The 14,813-nt window shown below is 37.5% G+C and overlaps 1 protein-coding gene across 1 annotated transcript in view; it reads left to right on the top strand.

The window, feature by feature from the left end:
• Nucleotides 1-14,813, top strand: part of GALNT8 (polypeptide N-acetylgalactosaminyltransferase 8) — a 47,645-nt gene that overhangs the window by 19,883 nt on the left and 12,949 nt on the right. The window contains 5 exon segments of the mRNA XM_011361810.2: nucleotides 3,485-3,668; nucleotides 4,392-4,507; nucleotides 4,510-4,588; nucleotides 5,097-5,211; nucleotides 10,326-10,511. Coding sequence (XP_011360112.2) covers nucleotides 3,485-3,668; nucleotides 4,392-4,507; nucleotides 4,510-4,588; nucleotides 5,097-5,211; nucleotides 10,326-10,511 — 680 coding nt within the window.

Here is a 14,813-nt window from a genome sequence, read left to right as displayed (position 1 = left end):
CCCCCGCCCCCCCAAAAAAACAAAGAAAAAAGAATGGCTGACTTCACTTGTTTCTGGGCATGGAGACTGATACCAAGTTGCATACCTGGTTTTCAAGCAAGAAATAACTTAATTAGAAAGACCTCTGTTCTAGACATCTGAGAAGACCCAGGCTCCACTCCCTGGCTCAGAGATAACCTGAGGCGAGTCATCTCACTTCTCTGGGATTTAACTTCTTCATAGGGCAAATGCAGAGGCTGAGCTTGAGCACCTCTGAAATTTTTCTATGGAAAAAAAAAAATTAATGGTCCTATAATTCCACATTCCATGAGGAGCAGATAAGAGTTAATTTGTCTTCTTCCTGTGGAACAGTGAAATCAAAAGATAGAGTAGTGATGGTGAAATCAAAGGATACAGGATTACAAACATAGAGCAGCCACGTAACAAAGTGCTGGATTGTCAAAACTATGTTCCTATCATTTAACACATTGCTTTCACTAGGTTTGGGAACTCAGTTATGTTTTTCACAGAGATAGCTTATTTGGATGGGCACAGAAGAGGAACTGTTAGTAATTCTTTGACTGCTGTCATTGGGACAGGAATTAGCTTCTTTCTGATTAACCATGGAAACCTCAGCTGGATTGGGCCTAAACCGAACTTAACTCAAAAAACTGTTTTGTGTTAAACTGAGAAAAGTAATTGGAAGTCTCTACTATGTGTGCCATAAGAGAAACTTACTATTCATGTGACTTTGAGGGGTAAGTAACTCCATTACTTCAAACTCCCCACCCCATTTCCTCATCTGTAACATGAGAAAAATAATAATGCCTTCCTGACAGGACCATTCTGGGGATTAAACGATAAATGTAATGTCTTCAGGATAGGGCTTGCTCCCAATAAATGGTAGGTAGTGTTGTTACTTCTAGTTCATCTCAGAACCATTTGCAGTACTGTCGAAATGCCACAAGTTAGTATTAGAGTTGTGCTCCCTTCCTTTTCCCTGCTTCATTTGTATCAGGTCAAATGTTACAAGTGTCAATAGAGCTAATCTAAGTTTTTCAAAAATTATATTAATGTAGATGGGATCCAGTATTTTCTCCCCAACTTTAGGCAAATTCTACAATCAATAACTATTTATTGAGTTTCTACCATGTGCCAGGCGCTGTGCATAAAAGAGAATGTCAGTGATTTCGAGAAGTTTCCGTTTTAATTAATGAGGCAAGACACCTATGGAAAGACACCTCAATATATGAAAAGTAGAGTATCGAAGTGAGTGCAAGAAAGCCCAGAGAAGTGGTTGGGATGACCTACAGAGGCTTTCTGGAGGAGGGGGACTTGGTTTGGGACTTGAAAGCTTGTTAGGACTTGAAAAGGCAAAGAAAACAAAGGAAGACTGGTTGTGGTGGGGAGAAATAGGGAGTGAAGAAAAAAATAATGTGAGCAAAGATGCAGAAGCCAGAAGCACCCTGAGCTGACCAGCTTGGAATAAAAATTTTTGTTGTGGGAGTCAGGGCAGGGAGTATCAATGAGAGAGCCAGGCTGAGAAGAGAGCATAGGTTTATTTTAGAAGATCCACTGAGGGTCTTAATTGTGCTGGACTATAGGCATTATTTCTGAGAGGGTGACTCAAAATCTACAACTCATAGAATTTTGGAATTAGAAAGGATCTTGATATATTATCCAGCCTTCTCTAAATTGAGGTAATAGAGATTCTCCAAATGGGAATTGACAGAATTAGATAGTAAGGGAGCCCAAATTACAGTCTAGATATCCAGAGTCTATGGCAACCACTTCTTTTCCTTTTTTTTCTGTTTCCCCCACCCCCCACTATTTTGGTTCTCAAGTTTTATTCAAGAACTCATGCAAAATATTTCAGATAAATGAGATTTGATCCTCATCATTCTCTTTTTCATCCTAGTTAATCTAGAGGTAACGTAATTCCTAACTCTCTTTGCTCCTAGCAATCACATGCAACCAATCACATAGATTATTCTTCAAATAGTTTTTAGTGAAATATTTCAAATACCTTTTGGAAAAAGGAACATCAGAAATTGTGGTAATCTTGCTCTTGTTCCTTTCAATAGTTATAACCCCTCCACCAAGAGTCTCAGCTTTTCTATTCACTTTAATTATTTTATTTTATTTTATTTTATTGGCCTGCTTCACCACAAGCTTTTTTCATGGGTGCCATGGTGGCAGCAGAGGCAGAAAAAAATATGTCAACTCCTTCTGATTATTTTCTAAATGTAGCGACTGGGTGAATGTAGGGACTTTCCACCTTTTGTTTCTTTTAGTAGATGCAAACAACCTTCATATCCATTGGCTCTCTTTAACACTTACAACTCTTGAGTCAGTCACCCTGGAGTGGAGCAGGGAAAGTTCTAAAATGGGGCAAATTTTAGTAACATAGTCATGTAGGTATTGATTCCAGCTCCTGACCACTCCGGGACTCACAAATCTACTCCTCTTCTGAGACAGGAACCAGAAAGAATCTCATCTCTGGGAAATGAGGGTGAGGAGATGGGGAAGAGTGGATGGAGGAAAATCTTGATAAACCCAATCAAGTACATAATTCCTGAGGTGGCATGGCATGGTGTTTAAATACAACATGGGTTGACATCCAGTTGTGCCACTTACTAAATGTGTAACTTAACAAGTTTCTTAACCTCTCTGTGCCTCAGTTTTTTCATCTGTAAAGTGGGGATACTGAAATGTTACCTCATATTAATTCTTTGAGAATTAATAAATTAATATTATCAATGAATAACTCAGAGTCATTTGGTCAGATACCTTAAACGCTGCTTAGTGATATTTTTGCAAGTTGTTTTTATAACACATGAGGACATCAACTGGTAGGCTGAGTCAAAGGACAAATGCATAGGTAGGCTTTATAAAAGTGAGGGGGGATAGGGAAGAAAAAACTATAAACAATCTTGGAATAGTGAAACTCATTTGCATAATTATGGGGGTAAACTGATTGGCTAAGAGCTGGAAAAAATTAGTCTGGGCATTCTGTCCCATTGGCCCTTGAGTAGGCCAAGTAGAAATAGCTAACACAGCACAAAACAATTTTAGTTGTTTATGTATTCTCTAGAAAATTTTGCATGTTTAGCTATGGAGATTATGCTGCAAGCTCTCTCTGCAATGTCTGTCCATCAGCATTTGTACCTTAGTTCGATCAGGTCTGTCCTCATTCTTCCTAGAATTTCTCGATATACATAAAGCTTGTATAACACTGTCTGGCACATAGTAAGCAGTATTATTATTCTAAGATAATTTAACTTTGAGGGAAAGGAGGTTAGGAATGGCAATATTAAGCCCGAGGATGAAAGGGAGAGGAGAGGTAGGTGCAGGGGAAACACTGACTATTTTCTCAGTCAAAGCTGTAGAATTGCTCATCTTAAGCTAGAGGTAGTCTATATATATAATAGTATGTATTATAGTATTTCTGTACTGAATTGATTATGGCACTCGGAATTTCTATGGGTGTGCATTTGGTTGACAGGAGAACTAAAGGATAACTTGGATGAGAAGATAAGGCTTTACAACCAGAAGTATCCAGGACTACTGAAAATAGTACAGAATACCAAGAGAAAAGGTCTTGCTCACGCACGCAACGCTGGCAGAGAAGTGGCCACGGCTGATGTGGTTGCCATTTTGGATACTCATGTTGAAGTAAACGCTGGGTGGTAAGGCATCAGGAGCTTTCTTCTTTTGGGAAAGGGAAGAAAGGAGATACTGTGCATGTACTGAATAAAAGATGGGATAGTGTAGAAATAGGGAAAAGTCAACACAAGACCTTAAACAAAGGGATGCTCCAAAGACAAGATGCTTTTATTCAGAGATTTTGATTGGCTAAGGATAGTAATCTAGTGCTAGAGAAAGAAACAATGAGCTTGGAGTATTGACTACTGATTTCAACCCTGACTTTACCAAATACTTTGTAAGTTTGAATAAATCACGTCACCTAATTAGACATTCATGTCCTTTTCTGCAAAATGAAGAGATTATCTTTTGGTAATTCCTAAGGTCTTTCGCAACCCTGAAATTACATGATACAAAGAAAGCTGTGTTTTGGAGAAGGTAAAGAATCAGATAGTAAAGAGACATCATTTTGGAAACAGGGATACCCAAGAGACATTTGCATTCAGGTGGAATACTGATGAATACGGCTTGGGGATGGTATTTGGGTACTAATTTCAAATATGATTTTGCATGGTCAGCTACTAGAATCCCCAGCTATCCCAAAAGTTGCAGAGATTTTCTAGACTCTGGCTAGTTCTCCTTACCACCCAGCACAGCCTCAGTGAAGAAGGCGCTCAATGTCGGGGCAGCTTCTTAGAGCATCTTTGTCTGCTTGCTTCTTCTGCTTACTCTCATAACTAACCTGGGTTTGTTACACACTATTCTAGGGCGGAGCCCATCCTGGCTCAGATTTAGGAAGACCACACTGTGATTGTGTCTCCTGTGTTTGATAACATTCATTTTGACACCTTCGAACTGGGTAAGTATGAATTAGCAGTTGATGGGTTAACTGGAAACTATGGTGCCGCTATGATCCACTGCCAAAGGCCTGGACTGACCTGAATGATGTCACCGCTCCAGTGAAGTAAGTCTGACTGGGCTGAGGGAACTTGGATAGCACTTGGGAAGTCAGAAAGTGAAGATGTGGGTTTTGTTTATATTTGGTGGTAGTAATGAAAGTGAGGTAGGGAGAGTGAAGAACAGGTGATAGAGAAAAAAAAGATGATCCCAAGCAAAAAATTAGAGACCCTTGGGGCTATTTGAGGGCTTCTGAGCAAAATAAAGCCAAGTATATAACATTTTAGAAAACATTTGGGCCATTTTAAGTATTTATCAGGCTATGAAATAGGGATACAAAGATGAAAAAGATGTACTTGCAATAGACTTTGGGAAGGGTTATGACAGCACAGGAGGTGAGGGAAGGCTACAATGTACTCAGTCCAGCCTGGGAGGTTAAGGAAAGGCTACAAAATAAGAAGAGGCTTAGGTAGAGTTTTGAAGGCCAATCCATCACTGGACTTTCTACCCCTCACCTCCATCCTAACCCATTCATCATTGAGGGCTTAGTAACTCTCTTGCTGTGTGCTCTATAGGAGTCCTTCCATCATGGGCATCCTGGCTGCCAATAGGCTCTTCTTGGGAAAGATCAGATCTCTGGATGGTGGTATGCTGGTCTGTGGAGGAGAGAATGTGGAACTTAGCCTGAGGGTAGGAACATTTACAGTATCCTTATAGGACAAAACAGAAAAGGAAATAATAGGAGGGTGGTAGGACCTGTGGAATCCTGAAACAAGCCAATCCTTGGCTCAAGAGGTGGACAAATCCTCATGTTTCTAGGTCACTAGAGATGGGCAATAGGACTTCTGGAGTGGAGCTTTCTGGTGTAGGTATATATAATCTGGGAGATAAGGGTGAGAAGAGGTAGAATTGAGGCTCAGAAGATGGTGTCCCTATTTACCTTGAGGAATCCAGGCATTTCCAAGCATCTCTTAGGACAAAAGAACTTTGTGGCAGACAGCTATCTGCAAGACCAGTCAAATAGAAACTGGGAAGAGAGATAAGTGATATAGATGTGTGGGCAGCCAGCCTGCTCCTGTAGAGACAGCTAGAGCAGCTGACGTGATGACACAAGTTCATGCTGAGATGTAGTCTAGTCTAGACAAATAGCCAGTTTGTACAGCAATAAAATCCTCAAACCAATTTTAGTTCTGACCAACTACCCGTGTACCTGGAATAACACCAATATCTGGAAGAACAACACTGGCTTCACACTTCAGCAATGATGCCTCTTCTCTGCCCCTGACAGCTTCTCATATTTATCATATTGCCTTGGGTCAAATAAACATTCAGATTTTTTGTGCTTTATAAGGACATTCAGGGTACAAACTAGACAACTGGAGAAATTCCAAATACAAGTTCATACTACATCAGTGTATCAGTTAGCTATTGCCATAAAAATGCTGTGTAACCAACCACCCCAAACTCAGTGACTTAAAACAACAGTAATTTATTCTCACAGATCTGCAGGGCTTGGAAGGGGTAGCTCTTAAGGCCTTGGTTTGGAATTAGCACATTATATTTTTCTGCCCTATTCCATTTGTCGTGGTCAAGCCCAAAGTCAAAGGAGTGGGCGTATCTTCTGTCTACAATGAAGCCATGAAGAGAGGTATGAAGAATTGGGGCCAATGAATTGAACCCATCATGATAAGTTTGGAACAGTTTTCATGTATAAAATATCTTTTGCATAGTATCCTTTTCCTCTTCTGTATAATCTATAGGCCTTCATTAAAAGGCCATGACCCTTGGGTTTGTGACTGTACTTATTGGTTGATCTTCTTTCATCTTCCAGCCTAAGGCTGAACTCTTAAAAGATGTCGCATAAGATAGTGAAAATTACACATATATTGGAATCTAGATATTAAGTTCAAATCCTACTCTTCCACCAGAAAGTTTGTGTTGTCCTCTAAGCCATACCTGCTACATCAAGAACCTAGCATGATGAGCGACACATGGCTTACATTCAATAAATGGCTAATGATAAAAATAACAATAATAAGGATGTCAGGGTGGCATTGTAAAAAATGCTGGACTTTGGTTCTAATTCTGGCTTTGCTAACTCTCTGCGGACTGAGCTTCTGTAAAATGGATTTTTTTTTTTTTTAACCTCTCCCAGCTCCAAAATTTTGTGCCTGAGACCAGGTGACCTCTGGTCCATTGTGGTATCTGGAAGAACAAGATAATTTCCTGTCTAACGCTTATTCAGACCTATACCCTTTAACTTCTTTTCAGTTGAGACTGATGACCATATATTGTACCCATTTAGAACCCAACCAGGGCCCCACATTTACATGTTAACAAATAAACTCTGAGTCCCTGTCTGGGTTATCCATTAAGCCACAATCATTCTTGGCAGAGAGAACAAATTTTTCATGTGTGGTCTTGATCAGTTTCCCCATTTTTGAAATGAAAAGCGTCATTGTTTTAACTATTTCATATAGATGATGGTGCAGTTAAAACATAATAAATAATTTGAAATGACTTATAGAGATATTAATTAGAATCCTTATTTAGCTTCTGGGACAGACACCCAAATAACAGAGGTTTAAATAAGATAGAAATTAATTTCTTTCTTATATTACCATTCGAACATAAGCAGTTCAGGAGTGAAATGTTAGCTCCAGGGTGATGGGGATCAAGTCTCTCCCATCTTGTGGTTTTGACACACTTAGCACCACATCTGTATTCTAGTTAGTAGGAAGAGAAAAAGGGTGGGCGGGCGGGGGAAGAGAGCTTTCTCATTCTTTTTTAAGGGCACTACCTGCAAGCTGTGGATACTGTATTTCATTGGTCAGTACTGATCATATGGCCACACTTATGTGTAAAAGAGTATGGGAAATGTAGATTTTAGCTAGTTAGTTATGTGCCCAATTATTCCCTTTATAACTATTGATGCAGAGGGGAATAGATATTGGTTTCTAGGACAAAAAATAGTTTCTAGGACAAAATATATATAAATGTAGAAATAATTATTTTATGTATGGTACTTAGCAAAATTCTAAAGATGACCCTAGCTACATTGCAGTTGGGGTTTTCCCACCTACCAGACCTTCCTATGAATTTGGCTGGAAACCCAATTCCCCAACTTGGGACCCAAAGCCCTTCTTACCATTTCTGAGTTCTTCGTCCTTTTCTCTGCTCTCCCTTTTTGCATCTAGGTTGCCTCTCTCTATTTCCATTCCTCTGTTCCACATGCTAAACTTTGCCATTTCATTTTCTACAAGAAGTCCTCTTTTCTTTTAAATTTTGCTGGAAAAGTAGGACATGTCAGGGCAGGGTAATTCTTTTGCTTTTCTTGGATAAAACAGTTTACCCATATCCAGTTTCCTTGGTTTACGTTGTGTGGCCATTTGCCTTTTAAAACCCCTAAGCCCTTGTTAAGATCTTTTCTCAGTAATAGACCTTAGCAAACACCAGAGCTGCATAGAGTGTCTTATTCTGACATCTAGAGGCCACTGCCGTGAATGGCATGCATGGATGTGTATAAATGGAGATGGAGCGATGGGATTGATGGCTGAGAAAGGGAAATCAGCATTTGTCAAGCGCCTGGCACTTATATTCCTGACACTGCGCCAGAGCTTAACACGTGGGTGGCTTGGGTTCAGAATCTAGCTCTGTCATTTACTAAGCTGGCAAACGTGGGCAAGTTAATTAAGTGGAGATAATAATTATATCTACATGGTAAAGGTCAAATTCATGAAAAATATTAGGGTAGTAATAGCTATTGCTATTTTAAGCAGAAACTTCATGTCTCTGTGTGTTAGGGAGGGAGGGAGAGAGAGAGAGAGAGAGAGGGAGAGAGAGAGAGAGAGAGAGGGAGAGAGAGAGAGAGAGAGAGAGAGCACGAGCGCACACTTTTGTTAAGTTTGTTAAGTGGAATAAATTGAGAGAGTAAAATTGGAATGTTGGTCAAGTATAATAGTTAACATTACTTCTCAAATTACAATTCTGATTTTAATCTTTTCACTTGAATTTAAGTTTTCTTATGCCAACCATTAATTTTTCTCTCTTAAAATCCTATAGTTTGGAAAACTCCTTCAACTAGAAATATTGAAGTAAAGTTTTTGGATTTTTAAATGTTTGGCTCCGGAAAATAAAATCTGAAAACAAATAAGCTACAACCTCCACTTGGTTCTGGGAACTAATGAGGAGAAATGGAGAATAATGGAAGAAAACGTATGCTTCAAGTTAATAATCATAGGTGCTACTGTTCCCTGAGTACTTATTATGTCAATTAGTCCACCTGACAACCCAGATATTGGGTATGCCCTTGTGATGAACCAGCTGAGAATCATTGAGTGGGGGATGGGGGTGTTTTATCCCCTAGTTATTAGGTGTGCAGTGATGGATTTGAATACAGGTCAGCCTGACTTCAAAGCTTTGTTTTTTTTCTTTCACTCCTCTATTCTGGGTTGTAAGGGAGGCAACGGAAAGGAGTCTGTGGGTACAGAAGTGGAGGAAAAAATGAAAAAAAAAATTAAAGTCAGTTAAGGGGATTGGCCTCTTAGGTGGCTAACTGAACTAGCAGGACTTAATTGTTCCCATAGGCATGAGTGCAGTAAGTTGCTAACTTCTGCCAGATAGGCTAATTATCTTTCAGAAACTGCAACTCATTTGGGCAACCATGAAGAGAAGACCCTGGAGCCATTATATTAATCTCATAACATTAGATAGTTCTATTATCTACTGGGAGGAAGACCATATTTTTAAGCCAAATATTAGAATGTGTGATCTGACAAGTATGTTTGTAGCCATCAGGATGACAAGGGAAAATATTTATAATTATATCACAAGTCATGGTATGTCTTGGTCAAGAATTACCTGAATTAGTTATCTATTGCTATGTAACAACATTATCATAAACTTAGTGGCTTAAAGTAAGATACATTTATTATCGCTCAATTAATGTCGGTCAGGGGTCCATGCCTGGCTTAGCCGAGTCCTCTGCAAGACTGCAGTCAAAGTGCTGGCCAGGGCTGGGTTCTCATCTAGGACTGACCGGGGAAGGATCTGCTTCTAAAGCTCATGTTGTTGGCAGCATTCAGTTCCAGACTGAGGAGGTATTCAGGTTTTTGCTGGCTGTCATTTGGAAGCCATCCTTATTTTCTTGTACTCTCCATATGGTTCACAGCATAGCGGCCTGCTTCTTCAAAGCCAGCAAGAAAGTGTGTCTCCTAGCAAGATGGATACTATAATCTTACTGGATGTAATCACACGCATGCAATCATGTACGTACTGTCACCTTTGCCATATTCTATTAGTTAGAAGAGGATTACAAGTTCACAAGTAAGGAGAAGGGAATAGGGAAGGGTGTAAACACCAGGAGGCAGGGATCATGGGGGCCACCTGAGAGTCTGTCCAGCACATTGCATTATAACTGGCATGTAGGGTGGAGAGAGGTCATGGGAAGCTAAGTCCAGTGGGATTAGCTAAGGGTGAAGTGCCGCTCAGGACTTTAGCACTTTTCTTAGTGATAAATGATCAGAGGCATCCCTTCCTTTGGTCTGTTCAAGAGGAATTCCTGAAGGAGGTAAGATTTCTGGAGCTGTCTGAATGACAGGAGAGAAGTGTTTGGGAGACTTCTAAGGAAGGTTGTTTTAGGTAAGTAGGTTGAGAGGCAACATAGAGATGGGAGTGGGAGGACTAAATTTACATACTTTAAAAAATGGCTCTAAAATGTGATCTCTTTGGGTCTACAAACTATGCCATTTATCAGCTATGGGGCCTAATCTGCTGAGATGATTTTTTTTTTACTTCTCTTGCAGGTATGGCAGCGTGGAGGGAGAATAGAGGTCTTGCCCTGCTCCCAGATTGCTCACCTAGAGAGACACCACAAGCCCTATGCCTTGGATCTGCCTCACGCTTTGAAGCGCAATGCTCTGAGTGTGGCCGAAATCTAGATGGATGAGTATAAAGACATGGTCTACCTGGCCTGGAACATACTTCTCTAGGTTTGTCATTGGACAGAAGAGAGACAAAGGAGGAGGAGATGGTGGTAGTGGTGGGAAATGGGAAGAGATAGAGTAAAAGTGTCATCCCGCCCTAAAAAATAAAGATAAAGTCCCAATGTTGTGATGATAATGACACTTAACATTTGTATAGCAATACTATGTTCCAGGCACTCAATAATCATCACAACAATACCTATGGGGTAGGTTTCATTTTTTATTTAATTAAAAAATAATTTGAAATTATTTATAAAGATATTAATTAGAATCTTTGTTTTGCTTCTGGAACAGAGGCCAAAATAACAGAGGTTTAAATAAAATACAAATTGATTTCTTTATATTTTTTTAATTAAAACATTTTTTCTCAATTATAATTGACATTCAATATTATATTAGTTTTGGGTGTACAGCATAGTGGTTAGACATTTATATAACTTATGAAGTGATCCCCCTGATAAATCTAGTGCCCACCTGGCACCATACATAGTTATTACAATATTTTTGACTGTATTCCCTATGCTGTACTTAACATCACCATGATTATTTTTCTAATTGGTAGTTTGTACTTCTTAATCCCATCCTCTTTTTCACCCAGTCCCCAACCCCATCTCATCTAGCAATCATCAGTTTGTTTTCTGTATCTATGAGTTTGTTTCTTTTTTGTTTGTTCATTTATTTTCTTTTTAGATTCCACATATAAGTGAGCTCATATGGTAGTTGTCTTTCTCTGTTTGACCTACTTCATTTAGCCTAATATCTTCTAGGTCCATCCATAGTGTCATGAATGGTAAGATTTCATCCTTTTTTATGACCAAGTAATATTTCATTGTATATATGTACCACATCTTCTTTATCGCTTAGGCTGCTTCCATATTTTGGCTATTGTAAATAATGCTATAATGAACATAGGTGTGCATATGTATTTTCAAATTAGTGTTTTGGATTTCTTCAGATAAATACCCAAAAGTGGGATTGCTGGATCATAGGATAGTTCTATTTTTAACTTTTTGAGGAAACTCCATACTATTTTCCAGAGTGACTACACCAATTTACAATCCCACTAACAGTACATCAGGATTCTCTTTTTTCCACAACCTCCCCAACACTTGTTTGTTGATTTATCGATGATAGCTATTCTAACAAGTGTGAGGTGATATCTCATTGTGGTTTTAATTTGCGTTTCTTGATGATTAGTGACTACGAGCATCTTTTCATATGTCTATTGGCCATCTGTATGTCTTCTTTGGAAAAATACCTCTTCAGGTCTTCTGCCCATTTTTTAATTGGATTGTTTTTTTGGTGTTGAGTTGTATGAGTTCTGTATAAATTTTGGATACTAACCCCTTATCAAATGTATCACTGGTAAATATGTTCTCTCATTCAGTAGGTTGTCTTTTCGTTTTGTTGATGGTTTCCTTCTCTGTGCAAAGGCTTTTTAGTTTGATGTAGTCCCATTTGTTTTTTTTTCTTTTGTTTCCCTTGCCCAAGAAGATATATCAGAAAAATTATTACTAAGAACAATGTCAGAGTTTACTGCCAATGTTTTCTTCTAGGAGTTTCATGGTTTCAATTGTTACATTTAAGTCTTTAATCTATTTTGAGTTTATTCTTGTATATGGTGTAAGAAGATGGTCCAGTTTCTTTCTTTCTTTCTTTTTTTTTTTTTTTTTTGCATTTATCTGTCCACTTTTCCCAACACCATTTATTGAATAGACTGTCTTTACCCCATTGTATATTCTTGCCTCCTTCGTCATGGATTTAATGAGCATAGATGTGGATTTATTTCTGGACTCTCTGTTCTGTTCCATTGATCTATGTGTATGTTTTTATGCCAGTTTGATTACTATAAGCTTGTAGTATAGTTTGTTATCAGGTAGCATGATACCTTTACCTTGATTCTTCTTTTTCAAGATTGCTTTGACTATTTGGAATTTTTTGTGGTTCCATGTAAATATTAAGATTATTTGTTCGAGTTCTGTGAAAAATGCCATTGGTATTTTGATATGGATTGAACTGAATCTATAGATTGCTTTGGTAGTATGGACATTCTAACGATGTTAATTCTTTCTAACAATGAGCATGGTGTATGCTTCCATTTATTTGCATCTTCTTCAATTTTTTTCTTCAATGTTGTGATTTTCTGAGAACAGGTCTTTTACCTCCTAGTTTAAATTTATTTCTAGATATTTTATTTTTCTTTTGATCCAATTGAAAAAGGAATTATTTTCTTAATTTCTCTTTCTGATAGTTTATTACTGGTGTATCAAAATGCAACTGATATCTGAATATTAATTTTGGATCCTGCTACATTACTGAATTCACATATCAGCTCTAGTAGTTTTTTGGTGAAATCTTTAGGGTTCTCTCTCTATATAGTATCATGTCATCTGGAGATAATGACAGTTTTACTTCTTCCTTTAAAATTTGGATGCTTTTTTTTGCTTTTACTTGTCTGATTGTTGTGGCTAGGATTTCCAATACTATGCTTAATAAAAGTGGTGAAAATAGACATCTTCATCTTGTTTCTGATCTTAAGGAAAACGCTTTTAGGTTTTCCTTGTTAAGTATGATGTTAGCTGTGGGTCTGTCATATATAGCCTTTATTACTTTGAGGTATGTTCCTTCTATTCCCACTTTGTTGAGAGTTTTTATGATAATTGAATGCTGGGTTTTATCAAATGCTTTTTCTGCTTCTATTAATATGACCATATGATTTTTATCCTTCATTTTGTTTATGTGGTGTATCATGTTAACTGATATGCAGATATTGAACCAAACTTGCATCCCAGGAATAAATCTCACTTTATCATGGCTTATGTTTTTTTTAATGCCTTCCTGAATTCAGTTTGCTAGTATATTATTGTGGATTTTTACATCTGTGTTCACCAGGGATATTGGCCTATAATTTTCCTTTTTTTTTTTTGTAGTGTCTTTGTCTGGTTTTAGAATGAGGATAATGCTGGCATTTTAAGATTTGTTTGAGAGCCTTCCTGCTTCTTGAATTTTTTGGAATAGTTTAAGAAAGATGTGTGTTAATTTTTCTTTGAATATTTGGTAAAATTCACCAGTGAAGCCCTCCACTCCAGGACTTTTGCTTCTTGAAAGTCTTTTGATTACTGATTCAATTTTATTAGTAGTTATTGGTTTGGTTAGATTTTCTGTTTCTCCTTGACTCAGTCTTGGAAGATTATATAGGAATTTATCCATTTCTTCTGCATTGTCCTATTTGTTGGCATATATTTGTTCATAATATTTTCTTATAATCCTTTGTGTTTCTGTGGTGCCATCTATGACCCAATCTATCTTGTTTTTAATCAAATTTACTATTAAATTTAATCCCAACTCTATTATTTATGAATTATAAGCTTTACACAGGTTACTTAACTCTTCCGAACTTGAGTTGATTCCTCTGCAAAGCAGTAATAATTTTTTTTTTTGCAATTGGTATTAATTTAGTTCACAGTGGAGTCTATTTATCTAAGTGAGATTCTCATTGTGAAAGAACTAAATACTCTGTATTGATTAGTATTGGGATTTTACAGCAATTAGATTCAAATTTTAAAGCCAGCAGTATGTTGAGGTTATTTCGGTTATCTAGTTTTGAAGGTTGAAGAGTAAGACTCATTATCACATTTACTAAGAGAAATTCTACTGTTTAGGTCATTGTCTTGAATTAATTATTTTTTTGTTTAGTAGTATGTCATTTAGTCTCCACATGTTAGAGTGTTTTCAGTTTTCTTCTTGTAATCAATTTTTAGTTTTACAGCATTGTGATCAGAGAATCTGCTTGGTATGATTTCAATCTTCTTAAATTTATTGGAACTTGTTTTGTGGCCTAACATGTGGTCTATCCTGGAAAGTGTTTCATGTGCACTTGAAAAAAATGTATATTCTGCTGCTTTTGAGTGAAATTTTCTAAAAATATCAATTAAATCCATCTGGTTGAATGTATCATTTAAATCCACTGTTTCCTTGTTGATTTTATGTCTGGATGATCTATTCATTAATATCAGTGGAGTGTTAAAGTCCCCTGTCTTTATGGCTGTATTACTGTCAATCTCTCCCTTTATGTCCTTCAATATTTTCTTTATATATTTAAGTGCTCCTACATTGGGTCTGTCAGTGTTTACAAGTGTTATATCTCATGTTGGATTGATCCCTATATCATTATGAAATGTTCTTCATTGTATCCTGTTATAGCCTTTGTTTTAAAGTCTATGTTTTTCTGACATAAGTATTGCTACCCCAGCTTTTTTATTGTTTCCATGTGCATGAAATATCTTTTTCCATCCCTTTACTTTCAGT

Source organism: Pteropus vampyrus, unplaced genomic scaffold (assembly GCF_000151845.1).
Source record: "Pteropus vampyrus isolate Shadow unplaced genomic scaffold, Pvam_2.0 Scaffold70, whole genome shotgun sequence".
Taxonomy (NCBI): Eukaryota; Metazoa; Chordata; class Mammalia; order Chiroptera; family Pteropodidae; genus Pteropus; species Pteropus vampyrus.
The sequence above is the reverse complement of the archived record's forward strand: the minus strand, read 5'-3'. Positions and strand labels throughout refer to the sequence as shown.